The sequence below is a fragment of the Pleurodeles waltl genome, chromosome 4_2, assembly GCF_031143425.1.
Source record: "Pleurodeles waltl isolate 20211129_DDA chromosome 4_2, aPleWal1.hap1.20221129, whole genome shotgun sequence".
NCBI lineage: Eukaryota > Metazoa > Chordata > Amphibia > Caudata > Salamandridae > Pleurodeles > Pleurodeles waltl.
The window spans coordinates 1,057,155,629-1,057,169,081 of NC_090443.1; the positions used below are offsets into that span (position 1 = coordinate 1,057,155,629).

The window sequence follows — 13,453 nt, forward strand, 5'->3', positions numbered from 1 at the left end:
TGCGTGCAGGTTAGCCTCTTGCTTGTGTGTAGATACTCACAGCTGCCTGTGTGTGCACACAGGGAAGCCCTGCTGCTGAGGGTGGGTACAGTGAAGCAGTACTGAGTTGGGTAAAGCCCTGCTACTGAGGGTGGGTACAGTGAAGCTCTGCTACTGAGGGTGGGTACAGTGAAGCTCTGCTACTGAGGGTGGGTACAGTGAAGACCTGCTGCTGACGGTGAGCTCAGTGAAGCTGTGCTGCTGAGGGTGCATGCGGTGAAGCAGTACTGACGTGAGTGCAGTGAGTTGTGCTGCTGAGGGTGCGTGCAGTGAAGCCCTGCTGCTGAGGGTGGGTGCAGTGAAGCCCTGCTGCTGAGGTTGGGTACAGTGAAGCAGTGCTGGGTTGGGGACAGTGAAGCCCTGCTGCTGAGAGTGCGCACAGGTAAACCCAGCTTCTGAGGGTGGATACAGTGAAGCCCTGCTGCTGAGGGTGGGTACAGTGAAGCCCTGCTGCTGAGGGTGGGTACAGTGAAACAGTGCTGAGGTGGGTACAGTGAAGCCCTGCTGCTGAGGGTGCGCGCAGGTTAGCCCTGCTGCTGGTGGGCATAGGAAAGCCCTGCTGAGGGTGGGCACAAATAAGCCCTGCTGCTGAGAGTGCGCACAGGGAAGCCCTGCTGCTGAGGGTGGGTACAGTGAAGCCCTGCTGCTGAGGGTGCACACAGGGAAGCCCAGCTGCTGAGGGTGGCTACAGTGAAGACCTGCTGCTGAGGTTGGGTACAGTGACGCGGTGCTGAGGTGGGTACAGTAAAGCCTTACTGCTGAGAGTACACACAGGGAAGCCCTGCTGCTGAGGGTGGGTACAGTGAAGCCCTGCTGCTGAGGGTGCGCACAGGGAAGACTTGCTACTGAGAGTGCGCACAGAGAAGCAGTGCTGAGGTAGGTGCAGTGAAGCCCTGCTGCTGAGGGTGCGCACAGGTTAGCCCTGCTGCTGGTGGGCAGAGGGAAGCTCTGCTGAGGGTGGGCACAGAGACGCCCTGCTGCTGAGAGTGCGCACAGGGAAGACCTGCTGCTAAGAGTGCGCACAGGGAAGCCCTGCTGCTGAGGGTGGGTTCAGGTTATCCTCTTGCCTGTGTGCGCACAGGGAAGCCCTGCTGCTGAGAGTGCGCACAGGGAAGCCCTGCTGCTGAGGGTGCGTGCAGGTTAGCCTGTTACCTGTGTGTGCTCAGGGAAGCCCTGCTGCTGAGAGTGCGCACAGGGAAGCCCTGCTGCTGAGGGTGCGTGCAGGTTAGCCTCTTGCTTGTGTGTAGATACTCACAGCTGCTTGTGTGCGCACAGGGAAGCCCTGCTGCTGAGGGTGCGTGCAGGTTAGCCTCTTGCCTGTGTGCGCACAGTGAACCCCTGCTGCTGAGAGGGCACACAGGGAAGCCCTGCTGCTGAGGGTGCGTGCAGGTTAGCCTCTTGCTTGTGTGTAGATACTTACAGCTGCTTGTGTGTGCACAGGGAAGCCCTGGTGCTGAGAGTGTGCACAGGGAAGCCCTGCTGCTGAGGGTGAGTGCAGGTTAGCCCTGCTGAGGGAGAGTGAACAGGGAAGCCCGGCTGCTGAGAGTGCCCACAGGGAAGCCCGGCTGCTGAGAGTGCACACAGGGAAGCCCTGCTGCTGAGAGTGCACACAGGGAAGCCCTGCTGCTGAGAGTGCACACAGGGAAGCCCTGCTGCTGAGAGTGCGCACAGGGAAGCCTTGCTGCTGAGAGTGCGCACAGGGAAGCCCTGCTGAGGGTGGGTACAGTAAAGCCCTGCTACAGATGAGTAAAGCATTGCCCTGCTGTGACTGTGCACGTGGAAGCCTCTTGCTTGTGTGTAGATACTCACAGCTGCTTGTGTGTGCACAGTGAAGCCCTGCTGCTGAGGGTGGGTACAGTGAAGCCCTGCTGCTGAGGGTGCGTGCAGGTTAGCCGCTTGCCTGTGTGCACACAGTGAAGCCCTGCTGCTGAGGGTGCACACAGGTTAGCCCTGCTGCTGGTGGGCATAGGAAAGCCCTGCTGAGGGTGGGCACAAATAAGCCCTGCTGCTGAGAGTGCGCACAGGGAAGCCCTGCTGCTGAGGATGGGTACAGTGAAGCCCTGCTGCTGAGGGTGGGTACAGTGAAGCCCAGCTGCTGAGGGTGGGTACAGTGAAGACCAGCTGCTGAGGGTGGGTACAGTAAAGCCTTACTGCTGAGAGTACACACAGGGAAGCCCTGCTGCTGAGGGTGGGTACAGTGAAGCCCTGCTGCTGACGGTGTGCACAGGGAAGACCTGCTGCTGAGAGTGCGCACAGGGAAGCAGTGCTGAGGTAGGTGCAGTGAAGCCCTGCTGCTGAGTGTGCGCATAGGTTAGCCCTGCCGCTGGTGGGCACAGGGAAGCCCTGCTGAGGGTGGGCACAGAGATGCCCTGCTGCTGAGAGTGCGCAAAGGGAACACCTGCTGCTGAGAGTGCGCACAGGGAAGCCCTGCTGCTGAGGGTGGGTACAGTGAAGCCCTGCTACTGAGGGTGGGTACAGTGAAGCCCTGCTGCTGAGGCTGCTCACAGGGAAGCCCTGCTGCTGAGAGTGCTCACAGGGAAGCCCTGCCGAGGGTGGGCACAGAGATGCCCTGATGCTGAGAGTGTGCACAGGGAAGCCCTGCTGCTGAGGGTGCGCACAGGTTAGCCCTGCTGCTGGTGGGCACAGGGAAGCCCTGCTGCTGAGGATGCGTGCAGGTTAGCCTCTGGCCTGTGTGAACGTACTCACAGCTGCTTATGTGCACAGGGAAACCCTGCTGCTGATGGTGGGCACAGAGAAGCCCTGCTGCTGACAGTGCGCACAGGGAAGCCCTGGTGCTGAGGGTGCGTGCAAGTTAGCCTGTTGCCTGTGTGCGCACAGGGAAGCCCTGCTGCTGAGAGTGTGCACAGGGAAGCCCTGCTGCTGAGAGTGCGTGCAGGTTAGCCTCTTGCCTGTGTGCACACAGTGAAGCCCTGCTGCTGAGGGTGCACACAGGTTAGCCCTGCTGCTGGTGGGCATAGGAAAGCCCTGCTGAGGGTGGGCACAAATAAGCCCTGCTGCTGAGAGTGCGCACAGGGAAGCCCTGCTGCTGAGGATGGGTAGAGTGAAGCCCTGCTGCTGAGGGTGGGTACAGTGAAGCCCAGCTACTGAGGGTGGGTACAGTGAAGCCCAGCTGCTGAGGGTGGGTACAGTAAAGCCTTACTGCTGAGAGTACACACAGGGAAGCCCTGCTGCTGAGGGTGGGTACAGTGAAGCCCTGCTGCTGACGGTGTGCACAGGGAAGACCTGCTGCTGAGAGTGCGCACAGGGAAGCAGTGCTGAGGTAGGTGCAGTGAAGCCCTGCTGCTGAGGGTGCGCATAGGTTAGCCCTGCCGCTGGTGGGCACAGGGAAGCCCTGCTGAGGGTGGGCACAGTGATGCCCTGCTACTGAGAGTGCGCAAAGGGGAGACCTGCTGCTGAGAGTGCGCACAGGGAATCCCTGCTGCTGAGGGTGGGTACAGTGAAGCCCTGCTGCTGAGGCTGCTCACAGGGAAGCCCTGCTGCTGAGAGTGCTCACAGGGAAGCCCTGCCGAGGGTGGGCACAGAGATGCCCTGATGCTGAGAGTGTGCACAGGGAAGCCCTGCTGCTGAGGGTGCGCACAGGTTAGCCCTGCTGCTGGTGGGCACAGGGAAGCCCTGCTGCTGAGGATGCGTGCAGGTTAGCCTCTGGCCTGTGTGAACGTACTCACAGCTGCTTATGTGCACAGGGAAACCCTGCTGCTGATGGTGGGCACAGAGAAGCCCTGCTGCTGACAGTGCGCACAGGGAAGCCCTGGTGCTGAGGGTGCGTGCAAGTTAGCCTGTTGCCTGTGTGTGCACAGGGAAGCCCTGCTGCTGACAGTGCGCACAGGGAAGCCCTGCTGCTGAGAGTGCGTGCAGGTTAGCCTCTTGCTTGTGTGTAGATATTCACAGCTGCCTGTGTGCGCACAGGGAAGCCCTGCTGCTGAGAGTGCCCACAGGGAAGTCCTGCTGCTGAGGGTGCGTGCAGTGAAGCTCTGCTGAGGGTGGACACAGAGACGCCCTGCTGCTGAAAGTGTACACAGCGAAGCCCTGCTGCTGAGGGTGCGCACAGGTAAGCCCTGCTGCTGGTGGGCACAGGAATGCCGTGCTGCTGAGGGTGCGTGCAGGTTAGCCTCTGGCCTGTGTGAACATACTCACAGCTGCTTGTGTGTGCACAGGGAAGCCCTGCTGCTGAGGGTGGGCACAGAGAAGCCCTGCTGCTGAGGGTGCACACAGGGAAGCCCTGCTGCTGAGGGTACGTGCAGGTTAGCCTCTTGCTTGTGTGTAGATACTCACAGCTGCTTGTGTTCGCACAGGAAAGCCCTGCTGCTGAGAGTGCGCACAGGGAAGCCCTGCTGCTGAGGGTGCGTGCAGGTTAGCCTCTGGCCTGTGTGAAGGTACTCACAGCTGCTTGTGTGCACACAGGGAAGCCCTGCTGCTGAGAGTGCGCACAGGGAAGCCCTGCTGCTGAGGGTGCGTGCAGGTTAGCCTCTTGCTTGTGTGTAGATACTCACTGCTGCTTGTGTGCGCACACGGAAGCCCTGCTGCTGAGAGTGAGCACAGGGAAGCCCTTCTGCTGAGGGTGGGTGCAGGTTAGCCTCTTGCTTGTGTGTAGATACTCACAGCTGCTTGTGTGCGCACAGGGAAACCCTGCTGCTGAGGGTGGGTACAGGGAAGCCCTGCTGCGGAGGGTGCGTTCAGGATAGCCTCTTGCTTGTGTATAGATACTCACAGCTGCTTGTGTGCGCACAGGGAATCCCTGCTGCTGAGGCTGGGTACAGTAAAGCAGTGCTGAGGTGGGTACAGTGAAGCCCTGCTGCTAAGGGTGCGCACAGGTTAGCCCTGCTGCTGGTGGGCACAGGGAAGCCCTGCTGAGGGTGGGCACAGAGAAGCCATGCTGCTGAGAGTGCGCACAGGGAGGCTCTGCTGCTGAGGGTGCGCACAGGGAAGCCCTGCTGCTGAGGGTGGGCACAGGGAAGCCCTGCTGCTGAGGGTGGGCACAGGGAAGCCCTGCTGCTGAGGGTGGGCACAGGGAAGCCCTGCTGCTGAGGGTGGGCACAGGGAAGCCCTGCTGCTGACAGTGCGCACAGGGAAGCCCTGATGCTGAGGGTGCCTGCAGGTTAGCCTCTTGCTTGTGTGTAGATACTTACAGCTGCTTGTGTGTGCACAGGGAAGCCCTGCTGCTGAGGGTGCGTGCAGGTTAGCCTCTGGCCTGTGTGCGCACAGGGAAGCCCTGCTCCTGAGAGTGCGCACAGGGAAGCCCTGCTGCTGAGGGTGCATGCAGGTTAGCCGCTGGCCTGTGTGTAGATACTCACAGCTACTTTTGTGTGAACAGGGAGGCCCTGCTGCTGAGGGTGCGAATAGGTTAGCCCTGCTCCTGAGAGTGCGCACAGGGAAGCCCTGCTGAGGGTGCGCACAGGGAAGCCCTGCTGCTGATGGTGGGCACAGAGAAGCCCTGCTGCTGAGAGTGCGCATAGGGAAGCCCTGCTTCTGAGGATGCGTGCAGGTTAGCCTCTGGCTTGTGTGTAGATACTCACAGCTGCTTGTGTGCGCACAGGGAAGCCCTGCTGCTGAGAGTGCGCACAGGGAAGCCCTGCTGCTGAGGGTGCGTGCAGGTTAGCCTCTTGCTTGTGTGTAGATACTCACAGCTGCTTGTGTGCGCACAGGGAAGCCCTGCTGCTGAGGGTGGGTACAGGGAAGCCCTGCTGCTGAGGGTGGGTACAGGGAAGCAGTGCTGAGGTGGGGACAGTGAAGCCCTGCTGCTGAGGGTGCGCACAGGTTAGCCCTGCTGCTGGTGGGCACAGGGAAGCCCTGCTGAGGGTGGGCACAGAGAAGCCCTGCTGCTGAGAGTGCGCACAGGTTAGCCCTGCTCCTGAGAGTGCGCACAGGGAAGCCCTGCTGAGGGTGGGCACAGAGAAGCCCTGCTGCTGAGAGTGCGCACAGGGAAGCCCTGCTGCTGAGAGTGCGCACAGGGAAGCCCTGCTGCTGAGGGTGGGCACAGAGAAGCCCTGCTGCTGACAGTGCACACAGGAAGGCTCTGCTGCTGAGGGTGCGCACAGGGAAGCCCTGCTGCTGAGGGTGCGCACAGGGAAGCCCTGCTGCTGAGGGTGGGCACAGGGAAGCCGTGCTGCTGAGGGTGGGCACAGGGAAGCCCTGCTGCTGAGGGTGGGCACAGGGAAGCCCTGCTGCTGACAGTGCGCACAGGGAAGCCCTGATGCTGAGGGTGCCTGCAGGTTAGCCTCTTGCTTGTGTGTAGATACTTACAGCTGCTTGTGTGTGCACAGGGAAGCCCTGCTGCTGAGGGTGCGTGCAGGTTAGCCTCTGGCCTGTGTGCGCACAGGGAAGCCCTGCTCCTGAGAGTGCGCACAGGGAAGCCCTGCTGCTGAGGGTGCGTGCAGGTTAGCCGCTGGCCTGTGAGTAGATACTCACAGCTGCTTTTGTGTGAACAGGGAGGCCCTGCTGCTGAGGGTGCGCACAGGTTAGCCCTGCTCCTGAGGGTGCGCACAGGGAAGCCCTGCTGAGGGTGCGCACAGGGAAGCCCTGCTGCTGATGGTGGGCACAGGGAAGCCCTGCTGCTGAGAGTGCGCATAAGGAAGCCCTGCTTCTGAGGATGCGTGCAGGTTAGCCTCTGGCTTGTGTGTAGATACTCACAGCTGCTTGTGTGCGCACAGGGAAGCCCTGCTGCTGAGAGTGCGCACAGGGAAGCCCTGCTGCTGAGGGTGCGTGCAGGTTAGCCTCTTGCTTGTGTGTAGATACTCACAGCTGCTTGTGTGTGCACAGGGAAGCCCTGCTTCTGAGGGTGGGTACAGGGAAGCCCTGCTGCTGAGGGTGGGTACAGTGAAGCAGTGCTGAGGTGGGGACAGTGAAGCCCTGCTGCTGAGGGTGCGCACAGGTTAGCCCTGCTGCTGGTGGGCACAGGGAGCCCTGCTGAGGGTGGGCACAGAGAAGCCCTGCTCCTGAGAGTGCGCACAGGGAAGCCCTGCTGAGGGTGGGCACAGAGAAGTCCTGCTGCTGAGAGTGCGCACAGGGAAGCCCTGCTGCTGAGAGTGCGCACAGGGAAGCCCTGCTGCTGAGGGTGGGCACAGAGAAGCCCTGCTGCTGAGGGTGGGCACAGAGAAGCCCTGCTGCTGAGGGTGCCTGCAGGTTAGCCTCTTGCTTGTGTGTAGATACTTACAGCTGCTTGTGTCCGCACAGGGAAGCCCTGCTGCTGAGGGTGGGTGCAGGTTAGCCTCTGGCCTGTGTGCGCACAGGGAAGCCCTGCTGCTGAGGGTGCGTGCAGGTTAGCCGCTGGCCTGTGTGTAGATACTCACAGCTGCATGTGTGTGCACAGGGAAGCCCTGATGCTGAAGGTGCGCACAGGTTAGCCCTGCTCCTGAGAGTGCGCACAGGGAAGCCCTGCTGAGGGTGCGCACAGGGAAGCCCTGCTGCTGATGGTGGGCACAGGGAAGCCCTGCTGCTGAGAGTGCGCACAGGGAAGCCCTGCTGCTGAGGGTGCGTGCAGGTTAGCCTCTTGCTTGTGTGTAGATACTCACAGCTGCTTGTGTGCGCACAGGGAAGCCCTGCTGCTGAGGGTGCGCACAGGGAAGCCCTTCTGCTGAGGGTGGGTACAGGGAAGCCCTGCTGCTGAGGGTGGGTACAGTGAAGCAGTGCTGAGGTGGGTACAGTGAAGCCCTGCTGCTGAAGGTGCGCACAGGTTAGCCCTGCTGCTGGTGGGCACAGGGAAGCCCTGCTGAGGGTGGGCACAGAGAAGCCCTGCTGCTGAGAGTGCGCACAGGTTAGCCCTGCTCCTGAGAGTGCGCACAGTGAAGCCCTGCTGAGGGTGGGCACAGAGAAGCCCTGCTGCTGAGAGTGCGCACAGGTTAGCCCTGCTGCTGAGAATGCGTGCAGCCTCTGGCCTGTGTGAAGGTACTCACAGCTGCCTGTGTGTGCGCACAGTGAAGCCCTGCTGAGGGTGGGCACAGAGAAGCCCTGCTGCTGAGAGTGCGCACAGGGAAGCCCTGCTGCTGAGAGTGCGTGCAGGTTAGCCCTGCTGCTGAGGGTGCGCACAGGGAAGCCCTGCTGCTGAGAGTGCGTGCAGGTTAGCCTCTGGCCTGTGTGAAGGTACTCACAGCTGCCTGTGTGTGCGCACAGGGAAGCCCTGCTGAGGGTGGGCACAGAGAAGCCCTGCTGCTGAGAGTGCGCACAGGGAAGCCCTGCTGCTGAGAGTGCGTGCAGGTTAGCCCTGCTGCTGAGGGTGCGCACAGGGAAGCCCTGCTGCTGAGAGTGCGTGCAGGTTAGCCTCTGGCCTGTGTGAAGGTACTCACAGCTGCCTGTGTGTGCGCACAGGGAAGCCCTGCTGAGGGTGGGCACAGAGAAGCCCTGCTGCTGAGAGTGCGCACAGGGAAGCCCTGCTGCTGAGAGTGCGTGCAGGTTAGCCCTGCTGCTGAGGGTGCGTGCAGGTTAGCCCTGCTGCTGAGGGTGCGCACAGGGAAGCCCTGCTGCTGAGAGTGCGCACAGGTTAGCCCTGCTGCTGAGAATGCGTGCAGCCTCTGGCCTGTGTGAAGGTACTCACAGCTGCCTGTGTGTGCGCACAGTGAAGCCCTGCTGAGGGTGGGCACAGAGAAGCCCTGCTGCTGAGAGTGCGCACAGGGAAGCCCTGCTGCTGAGAGTGCGTGCAGGTTAGCCCTGCTGCTGAGGGTGCGCACAGGGAAGCCCTGCTGCTGAGAGTGCGTGCAGGTTAGCCTCTGGCCTGTGTGAAGGTACTCACAGCTGCCTGTGTGTGCGCACAGGGAAGTCCTGCTGCAGTTTTTTGAATTTAAGATGAACTCACTGGATGCTTTTTCCTGTCGCCGGAACCTCGGAGCTGGTGTCTTGCTTAGTTTCTGGTGTCTGCCTCCTCTGCTGGTGTCCGCCTCCTCTGCTAGTACCTGCCCAAGCTGCTGGTGTCCGGCTGCTCACTGATGCCTCCTCAGCGCCTCCTTTTAGCTGACCTCTGCTGCTGAGTCACGATGAGTGCACTGAGGGAGGAGGCAGAAGGCAGGGCTGGCTCGCAGCCAGGGAGGGAGTGACCAGGGAGGGAGTGACCAGGAGGGAGGGTCGGAGGCAGTGCTGGCTCGCAGACAGGGAGGGAGTGACCGGGAGGGAGTGACCAGGAGGGAGGGTCGGAGGCAGGGCTCGCTCGCAGACAGGGAAGGAGTGACCGGGAGGGAGTGACCAGGAGGGAGGGTCGGAGGCAGGGCTCGCTCGCAGACAGGGAAGGAGTGACCGGGAGGGAGTGACCAGGAGGGAGGGTCGGAGGCAGGGCTCGCTCGCAGACAGGGAAGGAGTGACCGGGAGGGAGTGACCAGGAGGGATGGTCGGAGGAAGGGCTCGCTCGCAGGCAGGGAGGGCGTGACCAGGAGGGAGGGACCAGGAGGGAGGGTCGGAGGCAGGGCTCCAGGAGGGAGGGTCGGAGGCAGGGCTCGCTCGCAGGCAGGGAGGGAGTGACCGGGAGGGAGTGACCAGGAGGGAGGGTCAGAGGCAGGGCTCGCAGACAGGGAGGGAGTGACCGGGAGGGTGTGACCAGGAGGGAGGGTCAGAGGCAGGGCTCGCAGACAGGGAAGGAGTGACCGGGAGGGAGTGACCAGGAGGGAGGGTCAGAGGCAGGGCTCGCAGCCAGGGAGGGAGTGACCGGGAGGGAGTGACCAGGAGGGAGGGTCGGAGGCAGGGCTCGCTCGCAGACAGGGATAGAGTGACCGGGAGGGAGTGACCAGGAGGGAGGGTCGGAGGCAGGGCTCGCTCGCAGCCAGGGAGGGAGTGACCGGGAGGGAGTGACCAGGAGGGAGGGTCGGAGGCAGTGCTGGCTCGCAGCCAGGGAGGGAGTGACCGGGAGGGAGTGACCAGGAGGGAGGGTCGGAGGCAGTGCTCGCTCGCAGCCAGGGAGGGAGTGACCGGGAGGGAGTGACCAGGAGGGAGGGTCGGAGGCAGGGCTCGCTCGCAGCCAGGGAGGGAGTGACCGGGAGGGAGTGACGAGGAGGGAGGGTCGGAGGCAGGGCTCGCTCGCAGCCAGGGAGGGAGTGACCGGGAGGGAGTGACCGGGAGGGAGTGACCAGGAGGGAGGGTCGGAGGCAGTGCTCGCTCGCAGACAGGGAGGGAGTGACCGGGAGGGAGTGACCAGGAGGGAGGGTCAGAGGCAGGGCTCGCAGACAGGGAAGGAGTGACCGGGAGGGAGTGACCAGGAGGGAGTGTCGGAGGCAGGGCTCGCTCGCAGCCAGGGAGGGAGTGACCGGGAGGGAGTGACCAGGAGGGAGGGTCGGAGGCAGTGCTGGCTCGCAGCCAGGGAGGGAGTGACCGGGAGGGAGTGACCAGGAGGGAGGGTCGGAGGCAGTGCTGGCTCGCAGCCAGGGAGGGAGTGACCGGGAGGGAGTGACCAGGAGGGAGGGTCGGAGGCAGTGCTCGCTCGCAGCCAGGGAGGGAGTGACCGGGAGGGAGTGACCAGGAGGGAGGGTCGGAGGCAGGGCTCGCTCGCAGCCAGGGAGGGAGTGACCGGGAGGGAGTGACGAGGAGGGAGGGTCGGAGGCAGGGCTCGCTCGCAGCCAGGGAGGGAGTGACCGGGAGGGAGTGACCAGGAGGGAGGGTCGGAGGCAGGGCTGGCTCGCAGCCAGGGAGGGCGTGACCAGGAGGGAGGGACCAGGGAGTGACCAGGAAGGAGGGAGTGGCCAGGAGGGTGCGTCAGAGGCAGACCGGAAAAGCACCTTCTAAAGATCAAACTTTTTATGAAGCAAGAGCAGGGACATTCAGCGGCGCTGGCAGCTTCTAGGCGCTCTACGTTCAGAAGGGACACTGTTCCTTTAAGCAGTGGCGGCCCGTCCTTTAGGGCGGAGGGGCCACGCCCCACCACCCCATGAAGAGTGTCTGTCAGTCTGAACAAAGGTCAGCCTGACAGACACTCTCCATGCTCAGGCGATTGCAGAGTCCTGGCTGCCTGAGCTGAACTTTGCTGGGATGAGGAGGTTACAGCTCCTATGGGCGCGACCTCCTCTGTTCAGCAAAGGTGCCTCGAGGCCCCCTCCTGGGTGACGAGGAAAGCGTCACCCATTGACTTCGACATGGGCGCTTCAGGTTTAAGCCCTGAAGCGCCGAGAGTGAGTGTCAATCAGCGACACTTCGTCACAGAGTAGGGTGGGGTCAGCAGTCTCACTGACCCCATCCCACTCTGTGACGAGGCTGGGACTGCTGCCTTCCCTCATTGGCTGACCTCAGCTCGGCCATTGAGGGAAGACAGCAGTCCCAACCCTCCTGGGACCCGGAGGCTAAAGGTAAGTGTGTGTGTATGTATTTGTGTTATGTTTTACATTGAATGTTTGGTGCGCGCGTGCACGTTTGAGTGTTATGAGTGTTGTTAATGGATGTGCGTGCGTGTGAAAGAATGAATGTGTGTGATCTTGTAAAATGAATGTTTGGTGCGTGCGTGCATGTTTGAATGGAATGAGTGTTGTTAATGGATGAGCATGCATGTGTGCGTGCGTGTCTGTGTGTGAAAGAATGAGTCTGTGTGTGTGTGTGCCCCGTCCGCCCCCCTCCCAAAGCTGCCGGCCGCCACTGCCTTTAAGTGCCCTGCGGCCCGGCTGGGAGAAGATGCTCACACCTCAGACAGTGCCGATTGGGGCGGAGAAGAAGGGGGGCAAACAAGTGGGGTTCATCTTACCCACCTAAAGCTCCACAGTTCGGGTCTCTAAGCACATTCTGGCCCAGATTTACAAGAATTTTTGCGCCTCCTCCACTGCTACCTAACGACACCATGGGTGCGCCATACTTACAATCAGTGCTTAATTTGTGCTTGTTGTTTCCGATGCTGAGCACCAGCACTTATTTTTGAGGGCCAGGGCTTATTCTTCTGCCTCAAGCATTTGCTGCGAGCAAAATACACATATGGGAAAGATGGAAGGAGGGAAAAACGAAAAAGCATCACAAAGGGAGAAAGCAGAAAGCTGCAAGAGTGAGCTGAAGGGGCAGGGAGCGGCTGTAAATGGATTAAAGAGGCCCGAGATGGCTTCAGGATTACGCTGCCTCAGTATTCCGTGTTCGCACATTTAATTGCAGCAGCCGCATGTTTAGGGGGAGGGCTTTGGGAACCAGCACATTTTTATTTACAAAATAAGCACTGTTTACAATATGGCACACCATAGCGCACATTAGGCCAATAGCATCAACATTTTGGCCATTATTGTGGCGCTTTGCGGCACTAGCGTCAAACATTTTGAGGGTAGTACAGCAGAGCACAGGGAGGCCCATTGATTACAACAGGTGCGTCACTTTAACACCTCCTCTGAGCAGGCGTTAAAAATGACGGAAAAAATGGCTCAGAGAAATGTTGTAAATTTCACTGTGTTATTTTTTGGGTCTCCCTATGTCAGAACGCCCCCTTGCATACATTATTCCAGGCTCAGGCCTCTTGTGGCGCAAGGATTTACAGTCTGTAGCGCTCCAGTTACGCACAGACCTCTGCAGTGTATTAACTAATACAGGTTTCATAATGTACTATAGCGCATTTCCTACTGAGTACCAACTTTTTAATTTATTTTTCATTTAAGCTGATTATTTTATAGGTAGATACCGCACATTTGACCCGCCCCCATGCTCACTGACCCGTCCCCACACTCTCTGACCCACTCCCATGCTCACTGACCCTCCCTAATGCTCACTGACCTGCCCCCACACTCACTGACCCTCTCTAATGCCCACTGACCTGCCCCCACGCTCACCTCCCTAATGCTCACTGACCCGTCCCTACACTCACTGACCCTCCCTAATGCTCACTGACCCGTCCCCATGCTCACTGACCCTCCCTAATGCTCACTGACCCGTCCCCACACTCACTGACCCGCCCCCACGCTCACTAATCCTTCCTAATGCTCACTGACCTGTCCCTACGCTCACTGACCGCTCCCACGCTCTCTGACCCACTCCCATGCTCACTGATCCTCCCTAATGCTCACTGACCCGCCCCCACGCTCACTGACCTGTCCCCACGCTCACTGACCTGCTCCCAATCTCACTGATCCTCCCTAATGCTCACTGACCTGTCCCCTCGCTCACTGACCCGCCCCCAAGCTCACTGACCCCCTAATGCTAAGTGACCCGCCCTCACGCTCACTGACCCGTCCCATGCTAACTGACCCTTTCTAATGCTCATTGACCCGCCTCCACTCTCACTGACCTGCCCTCACGCTCATGCCCCTGCCTAATGCTCATTGACTCACCCTCATGCTCATTGACTCTCCCTAATGCTCAATGACCGGCTCCCATGCTTACTGATCCTCCCTAATGCTCACTGACCCGTCCCCACGCTCACTGACCCTCCCTAATGCTCACTAACCCATCCCCACACTCACTGACCCGCCCCTACGCTCACTGATCCTCCCTAATGCTCACTGACCCGTCCCCACGCTCACTGACC

The 13,453-nt window shown here is 60.8% G+C and overlaps 1 protein-coding gene across 1 annotated transcript in view; it reads right to left on the reverse strand.

The window, feature by feature from the left end:
* The window catches only part of LOC138293749 (glutathione S-transferase P 1-like), a 39,235-nt gene extending 30,251 nt beyond the window's left edge, over window positions 1–8,984 (reverse strand). The window contains exon 1 of the mRNA XM_069233089.1: window positions 8,846–8,984. Within this exon, the coding sequence (XP_069089190.1) occupies window position 8,846 (1 nt within the window). The 5' untranslated portion in view covers window positions 8,847–8,984. The remainder of the gene's footprint in view (window positions 1–8,845) is intronic.
* Between the last annotated feature and the right edge of the window lie 4,469 nt (window positions 8,985–13,453).